This window comes from Boleophthalmus pectinirostris, unplaced genomic scaffold, assembly GCF_026225935.1.
Source record: "Boleophthalmus pectinirostris isolate CB_2022bp ecotype Guang Dong unplaced genomic scaffold, ASM2622593v1 HiC_scaffold_20, whole genome shotgun sequence".
Classification (NCBI taxonomy): domain Eukaryota; kingdom Metazoa; phylum Chordata; class Actinopteri; order Gobiiformes; family Gobiidae; genus Boleophthalmus; species Boleophthalmus pectinirostris.
The window spans coordinates 23,650,346-23,670,536 of record NW_026571153.1 but is presented as its reverse complement, the minus strand read 5'-3'; the positions used below and the strand labels follow the sequence as shown (position 1 = coordinate 23,670,536).

Genomic DNA, 20,191 nt, shown 5'->3' with positions numbered 1-20,191 from the left:
CACGCCTCTTTCTTTCCTTTACTCTCTCTCTACATTACTCTCTCTCTCCTTTACTCCCTCTCTCTCCTTTACTCTCCCTCTCCTTTACTCTCTCTCTCTCCTTTACTCTCTCTCTCTCCTTTACTCTCTCTCCTTTACTCTCCTCTCCTTTACTCTCTCTCTCTCTCCTTTACTCTCTCTCTCTCCTTTACTCCCTCTCTCTCCTTTACTCTCTCTCTCTCCTTTACTCCCTCTCTCTCCTTTACTCTCCCTCTCCTTTACTCTCTCTCCTTTACTCTCTCTCTCCCTTCGCGTTTTCAGGCAGTCAGAGAACCGCACCTCAAACCGACTGACGTGTTCACGCTCAAAATTGGGAACCGAAAAGTTGGTTCCCGACGGCAACCAAATAAAACGTTTTTTTTCCCAAGTGAATCGTGACGACACAGTCAGCAGGTTCATTCTGGTCACACGTGGACACGTGGTAAAATAAACAAACAAAGAAAACGTGTGTGTGGAATATGATGAAGAAATCAAGTGACAAGAAGACTGTGCAGTGATCAGTGGAGGAGACCAAATATATGATATAGGTAAAGTTATCTTTGGATTGGGCCTCGTTGCCTTCTTCTGCACAGCAGCAGAGCTTGGCGCATATAAATAATGATTTGTATGAGTACAAATCGGCACCGTTCTGGCCTGAAAACACCTTTTGTGTCTCTCTCGCTCTTTCTCCATCTCTCTTGTCCCTCTCCTTTACTCTCTCCTTGTTTCTCTCACAATGCCTCCTTCCTCTGTTTTACTCTCTCTCTCTCCCTTCTTCTGTCACACTTCCTCCCTTATTCTCTACCTCTCTCTGGCTCTTCTCCCCCCACCTCTCTCTTTTTCTTCTCTCTTCTCTCCCCCCTCCCCTTCCTCTCTCTCCCCCTGCCCTCTCTCTTCTGTCCCTCTCCTCCCTCCCTCCCTCTCTCTCTCTCCTTCCCTCTCTTTTATCTCTCTCCCTTCCTTCTCTTTTCTCTCCTCTCCCCCCTTTCTCTCCCTTCCCTCTTACCTTCCCTCTCTTTTCTCTCCCTCCCCTTCCTTCTTTCTCCTCTCCCTCTCTCTCTTCCCCCTCTCTCTCCCTCCCTCCCTCTCTCTCTTCCCTTCCCTCTCTCTCTCTTCCTTCCCTCCTTCTCTCTCCCCCTTCCCTCTCTTCTCTCGCTCTCTTCCCTTCCCTCTCTTTTCTCTCCCTCCCCTTCCTTCTCTCTTCTCTCCCTCTCTCTCTGCCGACTCTCTCTTCTCTCACTCCCTCCCCTGCTCTCCCTCTCTCTTTCTCTCCCCCTTTCCTCTCTCCTCTCCCTCTCTTCCCTCCATCCCTCTCTCTCTCCCCCTCCCCTTTCTCTTCTTTCCCTCCCCTCTCTCTCTCTCTCCCTCTCTTTCTCTTCTTTCCCTCCCATCTTGCCCTCGTTTCTCTCTCCCTCTCTCTCTCTCTCTCTCTCTCTCTCTCTCTCTCTCTCTCTCTCTCTCTCTCTCTCTCTCTCTCTCTCTCTCTCTGTCGCACGTGTTGGGGCAGGTATGACAGCTCAGGGCTGGTGTGGGTGGGGAAACAGGTTGAAAAGCTCATCCAAATACTCAGCGCTCCTCTATCATTCAACCTTTTCTATTTGGACTAACATCTCCAAAACTGGTAAGTCATACATATAATCCATACTTATTTTAGTTCAAATTTACAGAATCTGGTTTATAATTTAATGTTAATGTGGTAATGTGGTAATAGGTTAATTCAAAGAACAGATACAAAAATGATAAACACTAAGGAAGGAGCGGTCAAGAAACACAAATGTTCAAATCATTTCATATTTTTAGATAAAGCTTTTATCACTTATAGACTTACTCACAGTGGGAAGAGGAACCAAAACCAAAAAAAATACTTTTCAGAGTACTTATTAGCAGCATACTTTTACTCCTACTTGAGTAATATTTTCATAGAAGGAGTGGTACTTTTGCTTGATTAAAAGTTTTTGTGACTTTTCCCACTGTGAGTAAGTCTACAAAGGACAAAAGTTTTATGTTGACAATATGAAATGATTTCAACATTTGTGTTTCTTGCACCGCTCCTTCAAATACGATTTAATTTCTTGAACCACTACTTTGTACTTCTACTTCAGTAATAATATTTTAAAGTACTGTTATTCTTAATTGAGTAATTTGGGCTACTGTACCCACTCCTGCTGCAAAAACCACCACTGTTCTAACTCTTTCACTGCCATTTTTTAAAGGTGTTGCAATAGGTGAAGCACTGAGTCACTGTACTCACACACGCACACCTTCACTCATTATGAAGTAACTGCATATTTTACTACTACAACACTACTTCACTACTACAGAAAGGAAAAAAAAAAGGTCAGAAGTCCCCTCATCAAAGAGTCTGTAAGTGGAGCAGTTTAAAAGAGCCTTGTACTTATCTATGTTAGAGCGGCTACTGTGATGCCAGAGATACGCATTTTGTGGTTTTGTTTTTTGTGTAACATCTGACAAAACTACACATGTGCAAGAAGTTGTCAAGATCTTTAGATGTGTTGATTAAATGCACTTTATGACAGTCATGACATGTAATTAAAGGAGCACCATGTAATTTTTCTGGTGGTGGGTCCGTCAGCTGCTTGACTCCATGGAGATGTTATTGTTTTGTCCAAAATGTTCGACAGTAGAGATTAAACCGATCTATCCTCAGTGAGACAAATCTATAGGCTACATTGCAGGTCAGATCTGCGGAGAGTCGTCCATATTCACAGATAGATGTCTCCATGGAGATGTCATTGCTTTGTCTAGAATGCTCTACGTTAGAGATTAAACCTATCTGTCTCAATGGAAGCGAGAGATCAGATCTGTGGAAAGTCGCCCCTATTCACAGAGAGAATTTTTGTATTTTTGAGCAACAGAACCACCCACGATGAGTAAATGCTGCATAGATTGTTTACTGTCATACCATGGAACATTCCAGCAAAGCAATAAACGTCATCATGGAGAAAAGCATTTGACCGACCCTCCACCAGAAAAGTTGTGCAATGCATCTTTAAGCAATACACTTAAATAATGTACATAAATCTACCATATGTGATTAGATTGGCCCCTGTTGCAATCTCACATGTCACCACTAGAGGCTGTCTACATTGCTGTTGCCTGATAGTGTGCCAGCTTTGGTCTGACAGAAGAAGACCACACTGAAAAAACTGAAATCTACTTGAATTAAGAAAGTTTTGACATGTTTTGAGTACATTTCATTTCATTTCTACCAATGAAACATGACTTTTTGTACTTAAAATATGAAATACGTCTTGCTACACTTAAGATAAGAAAAAACTCTAAAAAATCATTTTACTTGTCAAGTTGAATCTACTCAAATAAAGTCAAATGTTTGTAATTTTGTAATGTAATTTAAGTCTTTTTAATTTGCCTATAGATATTGCTTTTTGCAGTGCAGAGTCCAGGGAAGGGGGAGGAGCAAGGTGAAGGGGTGGGGAATAAAATCTCTGTTACCTCTCCACAGACCTGACTTGTAACTTGGTCTATGTTTAATACAATGCTGTGAAACATTCCAGACAAAGCAATAGCATTTCCATGGAGAAAAGCATTTGACGCACCCTCCACCAGAAAAGTTACACAATGCACCTTTAAAGCTAATTTGGCACACTATCAGACAGCAGTAATGTAGACAGCATCTAGTGGTGGTATGTGAGAAGACAGCAGGGGTGGGTCCGCCAATCTAATTACAAATGGTAGCTTTAAAGATGCACTGTGTAACTTTTCTGGTGGAGGAATGTCTGCTCTCCAATACTATTGCTGAAATGTTCCATAGTATGGCATTAAACATACATTTCCAAGGAGGTGCTAGACGCTACTAGACCAAGTTACAGGTCAGATCTGTGGATAAGTGACCTTGCTCTCAGTAAGAATGCATGTTTATCAAGACAATAAAATCCCCTGTAACTCAATAAATGCAAGTAATAGAAAAATAAGTTTTATGCAATACTGTCGAACATTTCAGGCAAAGCAATAACATCTCCATGGATACAAGCAGGTGATGGACCGTTGAACAATACTAACTTGATCCAAACCAGGACCACAGTCTAGAAACCACTCAAATATGGAGACTTTTTTTTACTGACACAAACTTGAAAATAAATTTGAACTTTTCTGCAAATCTTTTATTTTTTTCAGCATTTAAATTTTTGCTTCACTAAATCCAAAATTGATTCTGAAAATTAAAACCAAACCCAATAATATGACTTTGTGGTAAACTGTAAAAGAGCATTTCATGGTTAAATAACTCAATACTGTTTGGTTTCGTTGATTGTTTTATTTAACTGGGACAATATGCAAACACATTAACCTCATAAAAGACCTTTCTCTGCCGCCGATGGACATCTGAATTATATAATACAAAATCTTCCATCCATTAACATTTACCACAGTTTATCAGTGATCCTCAGTCTGAAACCATCACAGTTTTCTCATTCAGGAGTAATACATAAATGCATAAGTTGTCCTGCATTACTCTTAAAGGTCCCATATTACGCAATTTTCTGATCTATGTTCTAGTGTTGTTTCCTCAGCAAAAACAAACCTGGAGTTGTGTTTTGTTTCATTCACATATTTAACACACAAACCCTGCATATTTAGGCTGTGTTCTTCTCTCAAACTGATAACACTGTTCCACCTTGTGATGTCATGTGGAAATACAGGAAGCGATCCACTGTGTTTTTAAACTCCATACACCTTCACTAGAATCATTTGGATATTTTCAGACCTGGAATTGCCAATCTCTATTAGAAAAGGTAAAAGGAGCTGTTAACTTGAAAACTACCACTTCATGACATCACAAGGTGGAATGGAGCATTTTGAGCTTTGGAGATGTACATAGACTAATGGGATTACTCAAATCTCAGACTCAAAAAAAAGAGGAAAAAATATCACAGGGGCCTGAAAAACATGCCAAGTTTCTGCAAACTTAATGAGCAAAGCGTTAAATTCTACTGTAAATGACAGATGACCAATAAGCTCACTGAAAAGACCTACTCTGATGCAGTGGTGGAACCAGAACTCAATTTTGTTACTTAAATAAAAGTAGACACTGGAACAGAAATATACTCAAGTAAAAGTATTAAGTATTGCATGCAGATTTTGAGGTCTTATAAGGCTTCAAAAGTATTGATTTTGATACAGATTTGTACTGAATTTTGATTTTACTTGTACTTAACTTTTATTTTTATATTTTATTAATTTTATTTGTATATTTTTGTTTGTTCAGATTATGAATGGGTTAAAAATAAACCACCTTTTCAGCAGGTCTGACACAACAATGAAAGATAATTTTACTTTTCAGTTCAGTTAAAAATGTAGTGCAGTAGAAAAAACAGATACATACATGCTTTCAAATGTAATGAAGTAAAAGCAAAAAGTATCCACTGTAAAATGTACCTAAGTAAAGTACAGATACATAAAAAGTTTACTTGAGTACAGTACTTTACCTTCCACCACTGATCTGATTGGACGATCATGTTTAGTCAGGCTGGAGACGCATTGGCGGGAGTGGGGACCAGACTGATACGAATCTGTATAAAATAAATAAAAAACACAGAGAGAAATCTGTCTGGATTTGGTGAACTGCCAGAGCATGTCCCTGGAAAATACTTTCGCTTACTGACAACTAAAAAAAACAACTCTAAAAAAAGCATTTCTCTGATTTTAGATAGAGATCTAGATAGAGGGCCCCTATTCACAAGTTTTAGCATATTGGCTATCAGTCTGAAATCTCTGAATGATACTTAAAAGTCAAAAAGTGTAAAAATACATCATGCTGGTGGATTTCTAAATTAGTTACCATGGAGACACATGTAGTGATATTAGCAAACACTGGCCATACCAGCTTGTCAAAGCCTGATTCCGTTAGATCTTAGAAGCTAAGCAGGCTGGGCCTGGTTAGTACTTGGATGGGAGACCACTAGGAATTCCAGGTGCCACATGGGGCCCCAGTGGCAAAAACTGTCATTGAGGCAAGACACTTCACCCACATTGCATAGTATGAAAGAGGTGTGTGTGAGTGGTGGTGGTGGTGGTGGTTGGAGGGGCTGATGGTGCAGATTAGCAGCCTCACTTCCGTCGGTCTGCCCCAGAGCAGCTGTGGCTACAATAGTATCTTGCCACCACTGAGTGTGGAGTGACTGAATAATGAACTGTAAAGCACTTTGGGTATCTTGAAAGGTGCTATATAAATTCAATCAATCACTGTGAACAGTTTTAAGATAATCAGAAAACGCACATGAAAAAATACAACATGGATTTCTGTTTAGGTTTTTGATTTTCAACTAAAAGCTGAGAGTGAGTAACTGAAAAAACTTCTAACTAAATCAGTTATTTTTTTTGTAGGATTGTGTTAAAAGAAAACTCAGATTAATGTCTAACTCGAGTAACAAAGACTCACACAGAGCAGTGCCTGCAGTTAGCATCACACCCCCAGAGAATGTTGATGACATCTGCAAAGTATCAGATGATTTCAGTCCTGTAATTTTCAATCTCTATTTAACTGAAAGTAAATGGTAGCTATTAACTTTGAAAACTACCGCTTCATGACATCACAAGGTGGAACAGAGCATTTTGAGCTTTTAGTGAATTTAAATACTAATTCAAATCTGTCAAAAAATATTGGCATATTCTGGATTCTATAACAATTTGTAACGACATCGGCCATGAAAAATACTGTATCTGTATCTGTTTCTATCTGTAATTCTAAATGTTAATATTCATCTCACAGAGCACAGTTTTACGATCTGATATTCTAGCTGTTCCATGGTTTGCCGTATTATGTTTTGATTCACATATTTACAACGTGTTACAGAGAAATCAGTGTCAAGAAGCTATGTGGTAATCACGAAACAGAGGTATTTAGAAATCCAACTAGTATTCAGTTACATTATGGATCACAGGGTTATTTAGAAGAAATGTTTTTTAATGAATGAGCATTGGTAGAAGAAGTACATGATTTTGATACTTAAAGGTGCACTGTGTAATTATTCCATGAAGCGAGCTAAAGTGAAAAGCCTGCCTTATTTGGGCAATCCAGGCTTGTCAAATCCTCATTTCCTTTCCATCAAATTGACTAACTAGAGGTGACCTGAGTTGCCGCAGTAACAAGCACCCAGAAACAAGCCGGGTTGGGACCAGACTAACCACCAAGATTATTTTAGCTCTGGCTCCAAGAACGTCTAATTCAGGGGTGTCCAAACTTTTTTCATCAAGGGCCACATATCTAAACACAGACGAAGCAGAGGGCCAATCGAGGGCCGTAGACTGGAGCACAGTACAGTGAATAATTGAAATATGTGCATTGAATGAACCATCAGTCTTTATTCATGCTTAGATCCTTAAAACCACACACTAAATATTAAATATTAGCTTTATCAAGGTAGATTTTCAGAAAACTTGCAGTAAAAAAATTATTTTTATTTGATGCAAGGTAATTTGGGCCATTTCACCTGGAAGCCTGAGGGCCAAGAAAAATGTGTCTGAGGGCCGCATTGGGCCCCCAGGCCATAGTTTGGACATGCCTGGTCTAAACAAACAGTTCAGTCAAAAGTTTCAGCCCGTGCACTCACACACCTGTGTTAGCACACCTGTTTCTGTCTGATTTGAAAAACTGACTTTTCTGGTCACTGTCATGTGAGACATTTACAGTCCATATGCTCCTACGCACGGGACATACGTCTGTGGTCACTGCTCTCATCAAAAAGGCACAAACCATATAAAAGCCTATGGCCATTATTTCATTTAAATGATCTTGTGCATGCGGCTGTTGTGAGGGGCAGTGCAGTTTTTACTTACAGACAGATGCTGGTTTGGACTCTGAAGATGAACTGGTTTTCAATGGGTTCTGCCTGTTCAGACCTCTATCACATCTGTCTCTCTCTCTCTCTCCATTTCCTTGTTTCTCTCTCCTTGTCAAACAACAGTCTATGGTCAAACACCTTGGTGCAGATTTGATCATTTCTTCTTATCATACATGTAGAGATCCAACTTCATTCCCTGAGAGTATTAACCAGGCTCTTGGCACTACACAGCCAGTCTCCTCTCTGCCCGCAGAGCCACCAGGAGAGGAGGGTGAGTGAGCAGGAGAGAAGGGGAGAGTCATATGTCTTTTCCCTTGCTCCTCAGATCAGAATGACCGGAAAAGTTCCGTGGCCCATATCAAACTCTGTGGGTGCGCTCTGGCTCCTCTCTCTGTTACTGCGACAGTGAACCTTGTCATTTTGGTCTTAAAATGTTCATATTAACCCACTCTACATGACCCTGCCGTTTTTATTTCGCTAATTTGTTCTTATAATATAAAACCTCCAAATTTGGTCATGTAACCTTTGAACCTTTGCACCATGAGCTTCATTTGAGTGGCGCTGAACACTCTGTACTCTATTACTCACTGTTTTTGTAAGAAATATCCAAACTTATGATCCACAAATGTTGAACCATATCATTATTTGTTAAATGCTGACTCCAAAAAGTTGCCATATTAATGTCCTTTCAACTGACAGCAATCATGTCGTTGGGGTTGAAAAAGGGTAACGCTGGAGGCTCTGTTCTGTATGAAGCATTGTTACTCAAGTTTGACTTTAATCTGAGCTTTATTTTAACACAATCTGAACATAAAGAACGGATTTAGCTGGAATTGAAACAGTTGAGCTGATTTGTGCTTTTAAACAAATCCCTTTTCACGTAACATCAAAGTCACAAGCGAGCTAGCATTAGTCAACAGGTTGTCAGTTAGTCACTCTCACCTCTTTGTTAAATCCATTTTGTATATTTTCTTGAGTTTTCAGACCATCTTAGAACCTTTTTGGGCAGTGTTTGCTAATGCATGCATTGCTTCACCATGGAAACACTGAACATTCCCGTCATAGAAATACATGAAGAACACCCCACCCCAGTCTGATGTCACTGCAAAGGAACAAATACATTTTTAAGAAGGCCTCAATAGTGTTGTTGTTGTTTTTATCTGTGCATTTACAGAACAAGTTTATAAAATTGTAGTTGTATTTTTGGCTAATTATATGTTATGTAATCTGAAACTGGTCCGTTAGGGTGTGTGGGGTAGTGATTGAAAAAACATACAGGAGCTACATAGTTTCACTGGCTTCTCCACAGGGCGTAAACTCAGACCATGCGTGCGGCTACATGTAAAGAACTTCATGGAACTTTTCAACGGTGCTGAACAACTAACGTACATTAAATCAATTATGATATAACCTGGAGGAGAGGAGGGAATAGAATTAACATAGTGATTTTAAGGTCCTATATTGCACAAAATAGACTCATGTGAGGTTTAAGTCATATTAGAATGCTGTTATTTTCTCCAAAACAGAACTGGAGTTGTGTTTTGTTTCATTCACACAGGTTTGAATAACGCTTTATTATTAATCTGTCTACATCTCCAAAGTTCAAATGCTGTGTTCCACTTTGTGATGTCATGAAGTGGTACGTTTGAAGTTAACAGTTATACCTTTTACATTTTGTTTAGTAGACTAAAAATGAAATTATTCAAATGATTCTAGTGAAGGTGTATGGAGTTTAAAAACACAGTAGAGAATTTCCTGTATTACCACATGACATCGTGACACGGAACAGAGTGTTTTCAGTCTAAGAGAAGAATTCGGCCTAAATATGCAGGTTTTGTGTTGCCAGGCTGGCGCCACCTAGTGTCTCCGCTCAATTTCATTTCTCTCCAGTGACTAGGTCAGGAATTGGAATATATTAGACAGTTTGCAAGAACCCTGGAAGTGCAAGTTCATGCACCAGTCATACATTCTGTGTTGGCAACGATTCCCGAGAACGAGGATTTAAAGTCGGAACAAAGAGAATGTTTGATGAATTTTACCAAGGGGAAAGACGTTACTGCCCTTCTTCCTACGGGATTTGGGAAAAGCTTAATATATCAGTTAGCCTCGTTAGCGGCGCATTACATACATCATGACCAAATAGCAGCGATTGGTTAAATTAAAAAAGTGCCTGATCAAACGAATTCTAATGCTGCGAGGTCAGACGGTTTCCACGAAGTGAAACCGGCTGATGAATCAGGCTAGGTTTTGTATGTTGTTTTGTGTGAATGAAACAAAACACAACTCTAGGTATGTTTGTTATGACAGCAAATCAGAAAATAGCATAATATTTAATATATTTAAAAAACAAACAAACAAAAAAAAACTTATTTGCAAGTGGAATGAGGTGCACAGATAGATATCATTTAGCCTGCTTTCACATTTAAAGGGCCCCTATTTTGCTATTTTTACCTCCGCCAAGGAGGTTATGTTTTTGCCGGCGTTTTGTCTGTTTGTTTGTTTGTCTGTTAGCAACATAACTCAAAAAGTTATGGACCGATTTTGATGAAATTTTCAGGATTTGTTGGAAATGTGAAAAGGAAGAACTGATTTCATTTTGGGGGTGATCCGGAAGAAATCCTGGATTCTGGATCACTTTGAAATTTTAGTTGACATTGTGGTAAATGGGGCCAAAAATTTAGTTTCTCAATATCTCGGTTAATTATTGACCAAACCCCATGAAATTTGACTCAGGGATGGACAATGGGATCCTCGTTCATATTCCAAAGGCTGATCCGGAACTGATCCAGAAGACTGATTTTATCGCAATTTATATAAAAAATGGGGGTAGTCCTTGGCGGAGGTCTGCGCTCTCTGAGTGCTTTTCTAGTCTTATCTGTGTTATAATACTGTTTCATCACTGTAACTTCAAAGCTACCACTTCATGACATCACAAGGTGGAACAGAGCATTTTGATCTTTGAAGATATAGATAGACTAATCATAAAGAGTTACTCAATTATGTATGAATGAAACAAAACACAACTCCAGGTATGTTTCTGATGAGGTAACAACATTCTAACATAGCTTAAAGCTCACAAAAGTCAGTTTAGAGTAATAGGACCTTTAAAGAAGCACTATTTAACTTTTCCTGGGATCCAGTATTCCTGCAAATACTGTTATTGTTTTAAAAATATACTATTTCAGTCAGATATTATTAATCTGATCTGAAATGTCTCCAAAACCCTTAGGACTTGTTAAACATCACTGTATTAATTGTCCACATTTGTTGTAGTCTAACATTACATGAGTCAGTGTGAGATGGAAATCCTTAATTGTTGGTGCAATAGGAAGCAGCTGGCTCGTGTCTGGTCCTGTGTGTGAGGAATTAGAGGTTCCAGGTTTAAACTTGTTATATTTGCTCCATGCTCCCTCACCTCTGCACAATCCATGGGCCTGGCAGGAAAATATGAATTCATCACTCCAAATACCCATCAGGAAGCTATGAAGTAACCACAACAGGGAGGAGTCAGAAACCACCAGTTTAAGAGTATTAAAGTATTAAAATGGACTTTTCGTAGCATTTTAAACTTGGCATAGTTGTTTCCTCTCACCATTCATTCACCCGAAGTTGTATTTGGAATGATTCATGCATGTTTGAGCATCTTTAATCGCTTATTTTCAAGATATTTTACCAATCAACCCGTTTTCGTACACCCACAGCTATGTACTAACCCTTATTTTATTTTCTTAGCCAGTGATACGTGTAGGATTTGGCAGTGTTGCGTAGTCAATTTGGTACAATTGAGACAAAATAAAAAATAAAATAATCCATGACTCTATCCATAGGTCAGCTTTGTTGTGACAGCTCCCATTGGGCTCCACAGTTTTCTAACACAGAATTCAGATGTTTCTTTTGCTAAGTCATTTGAGATTAATACTGAATTGGTGGTATTACTCTAATGCAAGGAGCAAACATTTACTTTTGTTAATCAAAAAACTTAAATTTTTGTTTTAATTTTGTTTGGAATGTTCAGCAGTTACCATGGAGACACCATGCACACATATGCAAACAATGTCAAAAAAGTTTTAAGAGTCTCAAGAAAAAAAAACAAAAAAAAACAGATTTAAACATACATTTTCAGGAGCGTGTGATCAGTACGAGTGTTCATGGTTCTGTTTAGGTGTAATTTTCAGCAAAAAAGATGGTAGCTTTTTACTTTTTTTCAATCTTGTTTCACAAACTTTCACTGGACTGATGCAAAACTACAATGAACGTTTTCTACATATATTATCCCGTTAAAAAAAGTTTTAAGCCAGACTCAAACACTGGGGTGATTGGGCTCTGTCACTGTCCCTAGACTCTGGAAAACCACTTGTCCTGTTTAAATGTAAGATCAAAACTAATCTATTTAGACATAATGTAGTGATACTTTGCACAATTTATTTTATTTCATTGTTACTGCGCAACTTTTCTGGTGGAGGGTCCGTCACCTGCTAGTCTTCATGGAGATGTCATTGCTTTGTCAGGAGTGTTTCACGGTATAGATTAAGGTAGACAACTATAGGTTACAGGTCAGATCTAAGGAGAGAGAGAATTATTGTATTTTTGAGCAGTAGAAACACCAGAAATGCATACATACTAACTAGACAGATGTGTTTAATGTCATACCATGGGACATTCCTGGCAAAGCAATGACATGTCCATCCATGGAGACAAGCAGGTGACGGATGCTCCACCTTTAATGTTTTGTATGTTCTCTATAAATAAAGTTTGATTGATTAAATATAAATACATAGACACCTGTCATACGCGACGTTACTATCAACCCAGGTTTCCTATTTTTGTTTCTCACAGGTTTCAAAATGCTCCCCAACTCCACCCGGCCCTTGAATTCAACCGAAGAATCTATAGTGGACAACACCCCAGCTACAGCGATGGGGGCTCTCATCTTGTCTTTCGTCTTCCTTTTGGGTTTCCCCGGCAACATCTTTATAATGTGGAGCATTTTGGCACGTGCCCGGAAACAGAACATTACCACTCTGCTCATTTTAAACCTGGCTATCGCTGATGGCTCCCTTATGGGTCTAACTCCATTTTTCATCATCTACTTAGTCTTAAAAAACTGGATATTTGGGGGAGTATTGTGTAAAGTCCTTTTTTACCTTTGTCTATTGAATATGTATGCGTCCATATATCTGATCACCATAATGAGCTTGTACCGGGTTTTGGCGATACGGTGGCCCCATAAGGTCAGAATTGTCACGGGGCAGAGGACGGTGATGAGAGTTTTGGGGGTGATGTGGGTTTTGGTGATACTGGCTTCGATCCCGGCGCTGATCTACAGAAAGATGAAAAGAGGTGACGTGGGAATGGTCTGCAATTCTTATCACGACACCAACAAAGATGTGAGTAGACTCTGGTTCTAGAAGTAAAATTTTCATTTGTTTTCCCATAAATATTAAAGGTGGGGGGGGGGATACCTGAAATGTACCAGTATGACATGACATAGCTCTACTTTATATTTATTCAGATAGATACAGATTTTATAACTCAAAAAAAGATCACAATCACCTCCCCACAGATCTGACTTGCAACTTAGTCTCGTTTGGTGTACATGAAGATAGAAAGGTTTAATGCCATATTGTGAAACATTACAGACAAAAGCAACAACATCATGGAGAAAGTATTTGATGGACCCTCCACCAGAAAAGTTACACAATGCACCTTTAAGAGTTCAAAACATTGCAGAGGCTAACTGGCTACGCGGTGACTACTATCCATAACGTGTTGTTTTAAGTCCAAAAAGCACATTTAAAATGCAAGATTTTGTGAAATGCTTTAATAACTATCTGATTTATAAAGTTCAGAAGCAGATTAGAAGTAAATGAAGTAAAAGTGCAGGTCTTGTGGTCATTAGCAGTGTTGGGAAGGTTACTTTTAAAATGTATTCCCCTACAGATTACAGATTAAATACCCCAAAATTTAGTTTGTAACGTAATCCATTAAATTACTTAAAGTGAGTAACGTAATCTGAATACTTTGGATTACTTGATTTGCTGTAGAGAAGCAAAGACTAGGATATCCTCACATAAGACGTTTTGTCTGCTAAGACAATGAAAAGCCCCGACTTTACTTAACCGTATTAAAAATATTATTGATAGAAGAGGAGGAGACACGGTCCACGCAGCATGGTTTAGTCCTGTTAAATCCTGTTTTAGTCCTGTTTTAGTCCTGTTTTAGACCTGGTTTTAGTTCTAGTTTAGTCCTGGTTTAGACCTGGTTTAGTCCTGGTTCAGCCCAAAATGTGAAAACAGGAAAATACCACCATGTAATTCATTTATTTTAACAAAGTAATCCAATTACCACTCACTGAAACAGTAACTGTAACCAAATACAGTTACTCATAATTTGTACTCTGATCACGTAACTCCGGTACATGTAATCTGTTACTCCTCAACACTGGTCATTAGCTACCACATCGCTGATTACCCCTGAACAAAAAATGTTTAAACTATATTTTTTTCTAGAGTTGTTAAAAGTATTGAAAAACAGATACTAATTGATACTATAACTAATATCAAAATATCAATCCTAAAAAAGTCCCATTTACAGGACAGAAATGAACCTTTCCTCAACAGCTTTAGAATGATCTTGAGCTGAATAAGAGCACATAGCTTAGTATATGCCCATGGACCACAGTGGAGCCTACCTGGATCACACACACAGATATAAGACCACATGGGAATATAAAAGAAAGTGCTATGATTTAATGCTGAAAACAACATTTTTGTGTTTTTTACTATCATTGTTGTATTGGAATCAGTAATGAGTATCAAGTCTATTCCTTAGTATCAAAATCAGGATTAAAATTTTAGGATTGAACACTAATATCTAGAGAATATGAAGTAGTTTTTCCATATTTTTCACATTTTATACCTCTTGTATCTTCAAAGGTGGTGACCCAGTACATGTTGGAGTTGGTGCTAGGTTTTTGTCTCCCGTACAGCATCATCGTGATCAGCTACATCCTCATCCTGAAGAGAATCAGACAGACCACATTCAAGAGGAGGATCCGCAGCGAGAAGCTCATTTTGGCTATCGTCGTGACTTTCTGTGTGTTCTGGCTGCCCTACCACGTCATCAACATGGTGCAGGTAAAGGGCGCTAGTGTTACATATTTACACTATACCAGTCAAAGGTTTGAACACACTTTTTCATCTTTGGTTCTACTTTATTTCCATGATTATTTACATTGTAAATTCTCACGGAAGGCACAAAAAATATGAATGTGGAATGTGTTCAAAGCTGAAAGTACCTCAAGGCTTAGTTTTAGATTTAAAATGATAATAATAAAAATAGCCACCCTTTGCTTTGATTACTGCTTTGCACTTTTGGCATTTCTTGATTCTGATGTGGCACAGCTGTGAAGTCAAAACCTTTTTATGAGACTTCATCATGAAGATCACAGAGAGAAGGCCAAGGGTTTGCAGTCAACAAAGTAAATGATGGATACTTTGAGAATTTTAATATAAAATATATGTGGAACTATAATGGCCCTTTAGCTATAACTGTGTATATGGTGTCTGAAGAGAAATGTTTCCTTGTCATTCTTTGGCAGTTTTAGTGCAAACTGGGTACATCTGCAGCTTTCTGCTCAAAACACCCAAATCTAAGTTTCCAGTACCTGGTGACATATCCAAATAAAGGTTCCAAACACCTGGTTCCAAATGCCTGGCTGTAGGAGCAGAGTTTGAAGTGTCACAATCACAGTGCTCCCTATACCTCCAAACCCAGCCCCTCCTCCCCTCACTCCCTCCTTTAATTTTTCAGACACTGTCCAGTTTAGCAGCTCTGTTTGAAATGTGGTTGTGGTTTGAGTGTACTTTAATTATGTTACTCATAAATGGTCAAAAACATTATCTCTCAGGTGAAACCTTAGTTCTCCATTCTTTTAAGAACAACCCCCCTGTTTTGGTGCTGTAAAATGTTAACCAGTAAAATCCAAATAATAATGAATTGTCTGTTCTATTTTAAACAGGTCACAAGTGCTTTATCTCCAGAAGGACCAGTAAAAGACAGGTAAATAACTTCAACATTAACACAACCCCATGTAAAATGCAGATGACAAGCCAAACTACTGATTTCACTAAAACACAGTAAACAAACCAAAAAGTACTAGTTTATTATTTTACTTCATGGTTGGACATGTGAATCTGACCTATGTACAGATAATTCCATAACTGTTACCTAGCAACCATACTGTAAACAAGGAACAAATACCTGCACAATAGTTATGATTAGATTAATGAAATGCAATGGCAGCATATTTATTTTGTTAAAGAAGTTTGTCCGCGAATTTTGTTCCTTGGGCAAAATGGTCTTATGTTTTAGAACTCAGCACTACTCAACTTTTTCCCCCCACAAGTTAAATAAATTATAAATATTTAGCACAGGTACTATTCCAACAAACTAAGTCATAATTAGAAAAACATGAAAACCTGTTATACAGGGGGTATTACGCAAAATCGACTTTTTGGAGCTTTATACCATGTTATAATTGTTGTTCCCTTATCAAAACCATTTCTGAAAAGATTTGAAATGTCATCCATGCATGTTTGAGTAATCTAGTGATCTCTCCTGGGCCCAGTTCAAACCCTCCTTACGGTTCGTTGTAAAATTCTGTCCAATGATCAGTCACAAACCTATATCACCCATGCTCCCACACAGCAATTTTCCATAAATATACAAAAGCATGTTATAATACACTACAACTTCACAAACCTCACGTGATGTGCAGTAGGTTCATTAGTGAACTACATGGCCATTTGGGTCTCCTTGGGCATGAATTACGGCATCAATGCTCCGTGGCATGGAAGAGATCTCCCTGTGGCACTGCTCAGGTGTAATGGAAGCTCAGGTTGCTTTGATAGTGGCCTTCAGCTCATCTGCATTGTTGGCTTTGGTGTCTCTCATCTTTCTCTTGACAATTTCCCAGAGATTTCCTATGGGGTTGAGGTCAGGTGAGTTTGCAGGCCAATTAAGCACAGAAACACCATGGTCAGTGGTTACCTTTGGCTGTGTGAGCAGGATCCTACAGGAAAATGAAATCTGCATCTCCATAAAGCTTGTCAGCAGAAGGAAGCATAAAGTGCTCTAAAATGTCATATAAGATGGCTGCGTTGACTGGACTTCAGAAAACACAGTGGACCAACACCAGCAGATTTGGCAGCCCAAATCATCACTGTGGACTTTGGAAACTTCACACTGGACTTCAAGAAACATGGATTCTGTGCCTCTGCACTCTTGATTTCTAAATGATTTCTAAAGGCTGCAGTCATCCCTTTTGCTGGTGCACCTTTTCCCGCCACCAGTATGCTTGGATATATCACTCTGTGAACAATCAGCTTCTGATTTTCTGAAAGCCATATTCATAAACACTTCATGAAATAAAGCTTTAAAGCTTCATTCTATGTGACTCTATATAATATATGGGTTTGATTTTCTGAAATAACTGACTGAAAAATATTTAATTTGTTCAAATTTTTTGAGATGTATCTGTATGTTATGTGTTGGCAATTAATACCCCACAGAAGTGTATTACCCCTTCTTGAAACCTTCTAACCACTATAATCTCTGCTTTTTTCATTAGGTTAGACCTGATTTGGCACAGGGGCAGAGCCGTGGCTGCATCCATCGCTTTCATCAGCAGCTGTGCAAACCCGGTGCTGTACTTCTTCGCTGGAAAGTCGTACATTCGGAGAGAGGGGATGTCATTTATGGCGAGACTCTTTGAACGCACCGGACTAGACTCTGCCACGAGGAAGAGTCGGCACAGCCATAACAGCAGAGATAGAGACAAGGATGCCAATGTGATGCTTAAACAGAAGGGGGAAGAATCAGTCACAGAAAAATCAAGTTCAGATCACCTGAAGCCAGTCAAGATCGAGAGGTAGTTGAACTTTTCTGCAGAACAAAAATTTCAATGTTCTGGAGGATTCTGCTGGTTCACCTTGAATCCTGATGTGAGTCTCCTGTGGTCTGCTGTTCATCTGGAGAAATGCGTCTGTCGTGAATTGAACACTGACACGTCTCTCAGTGATTGACATGTGGATATAACTTCTATCTCTCAGGAACAGAGGTTTTAATTTCTTTAAAACATGTATTGTGATGATGATAATAATGCTAAATTCTTATGCAGCTCAAAGTCATTTAACAATTCTGTGCATTGTTCATTCATGCAAAACCTTGTGACTTGTATTGTAGTCACAGCTGGGGCAGACTGATAGAAGTGAGGGCACTCTCTCTCTGCACCATCAGCCCCTCTGACCTGAGCTGGCTCACACCATATTGATCTGTGTTTCACTCTGAATTGAGTTCTACATATTTATCCATCTGGAATGGTTCTCGCTGCAAGTGATGCAGTGATGAACATTTGGAACATTCCAACATAACATAACATTCAAGCAGAGCAAGGCCAAAAGTCAAACTTTTGTTACATTCAGTTGAGAGGAAAGCACAGACATCTTCACAAATGTGCAAAGATAGTTTTTCACAAATTAAAGTATGTTTCGTGTTGCTAGTTTTGTTTTGGTTTGCTTGGGTGCTTTGCCTTCTGCACAAACCTTAATTCTGCTCTGTGATTGGTCCACCTGCTGCTTTGTGAATTTAAACTTTACAGCGGAGAATCCATCTTGCTGTGAAAAGTTACCTCTGACCACTACCAACACACACACACATACAGACACAGACCACACTCATGCAAGGCGACATTATGCATTAGCAGATACATGTCTTTAGATTGTGTGAGAAAAAAAATAAAAAACACTTTCACTATACATACTACCTACCTATACTGCACTATGAATGTAATGTAACTTGAGGCTCTCAGGGAAAGCAGCTTTTAGCCCAATCAGACTAAAAGTCTCCTGGCTCCTGCAACAGCTGCAAAGTCACCATGTGTACATTGTGAGTGAAAGAGAGAATGGGAGGACAGGGGGAGAGAGGGGCCTGAGAAAGAGTGAAATGTCAGTGTGTGCGTTTCTGCGTGTGTGATATTTTGGTATTTGATTCTCTTGACACATTCACTGTGTTTATTGTTTTGTTTTTTTTTTACAAATAAGCCTACATCTTTTTCGTGAACAGACTACAAGCCATTTTGGGGTTAAACACTGTGATACCTGCATCAGATTACAGAAGTGTTAATCCACAGGTGTCAAACATAAGGCCCAGGGGCCGGATCCGACCCTCCAAGACCTTTAATCCGGCCCTCGGCTGATTTTCGACTAAAATATTTTAATTATATTTTCTATTAAAATATTGGTAATTTTCTGTGCATCTTAGCAGAGCAGCATGTCCAGCGCCTCTGTGCATGTCTGCCTCCCACCAGAGCAGCACAAATGAAGAGTTGTCTCTTTCCAAACGCTCTTAAAGGACGATCTTTTTGACTGTTGACTGTGACACCCTTATCAGCAAAATGACAAAAATGCGAAAAGTGGACGTTGAGTGCTGGATTTTCCAAGAAAAATTTACTTATTCTTGTTTGCATACAAGTTCATGTTAAAACATTGTGTTGAAATAGCATTTTTTAAAAGTTTCAGGTTGTTCATAATATTATAATATTTTATAAAAGAAAGAGTTCATCAATTAAAAAAGATTTCTGTAATAGATTTGCATTTCTCTGCACAAATATTTGAACTTATTGCTATTTTTGGGGTTTATATGCCATGAGTTTTCTGATCCGGCCCCTTTGGGATCAAAGTAGGTTGGATACAGCTCCCGGACCAAAATGAGTTTGACACCCCTGTGTTAATCCATGTTTGTGTATGTGCCCCTATTCAAATAAACAACACATAAATAAATAATATGCACAATGTAAATACTAGAATTTGACACCATTTAGTGCTGATGTTTTCTTTTGACTGGACATTTCATTGAATTCATGTTAGGTCAAGCAACAATTCTCTGTAAAATTGTGTATATATGTACCTAAATGTAAATAAGATTTTTTTTTTTTATGGTTTGAAATTAGTTCTAATATATAAACAGTTTTGTTTTTGTTAATTTTTTTATTTCATAATTTTTATAGTGGATTTTTACTGTATTACAAATACACAGAGCTCATCAATAAACATGACTGGCTTTTGAAAAAGACTGTACCTTATCTTTTGATATAACCACACATCATGACAGAGCTTTTCAAAGGAACTATTAGGCAATTGCTTCTCAAACCTTCCACAAAAAGTACCACTAAAGATTTGGCTTTCTGATTACTACCAGATCTAAACAAGGCTTATAACAGGACTATTCCAGGTCTAAAAGTGGACTACATCATTTCCACTGTACTCAAACCCACAAACTGAAGAGCTGTCTGC

At 38.7% G+C, this 20,191-nt stretch overlaps 1 protein-coding gene across 1 annotated transcript; it reads left to right on the top strand.

Annotated features, from left to right (window-relative positions):
- The first annotated feature begins 1,575 nt into the window (after nt 1–1,575).
- LOC110158286 (leukotriene B4 receptor 1-like) lies at nt 1,576–19,968 on the top strand. The gene is made up of 5 exons (XM_020922740.2): nt 1,576–1,639; nt 12,675–13,225; nt 14,774–14,974; nt 15,859–15,899; nt 17,470–19,968. The coding sequence occupies exons 2-5, from the start codon at nt 12,683–12,685 to the stop codon at nt 17,771–17,773; spliced, it is 1,089 nt and encodes a 362-aa protein (XP_020778399.1). The 5' UTR covers nt 1,576–1,639; nt 12,675–12,682; the 3' UTR covers nt 17,774–19,968.
- The last annotated feature ends 223 nt before the right edge of the window (nt 19,969–20,191 follow it).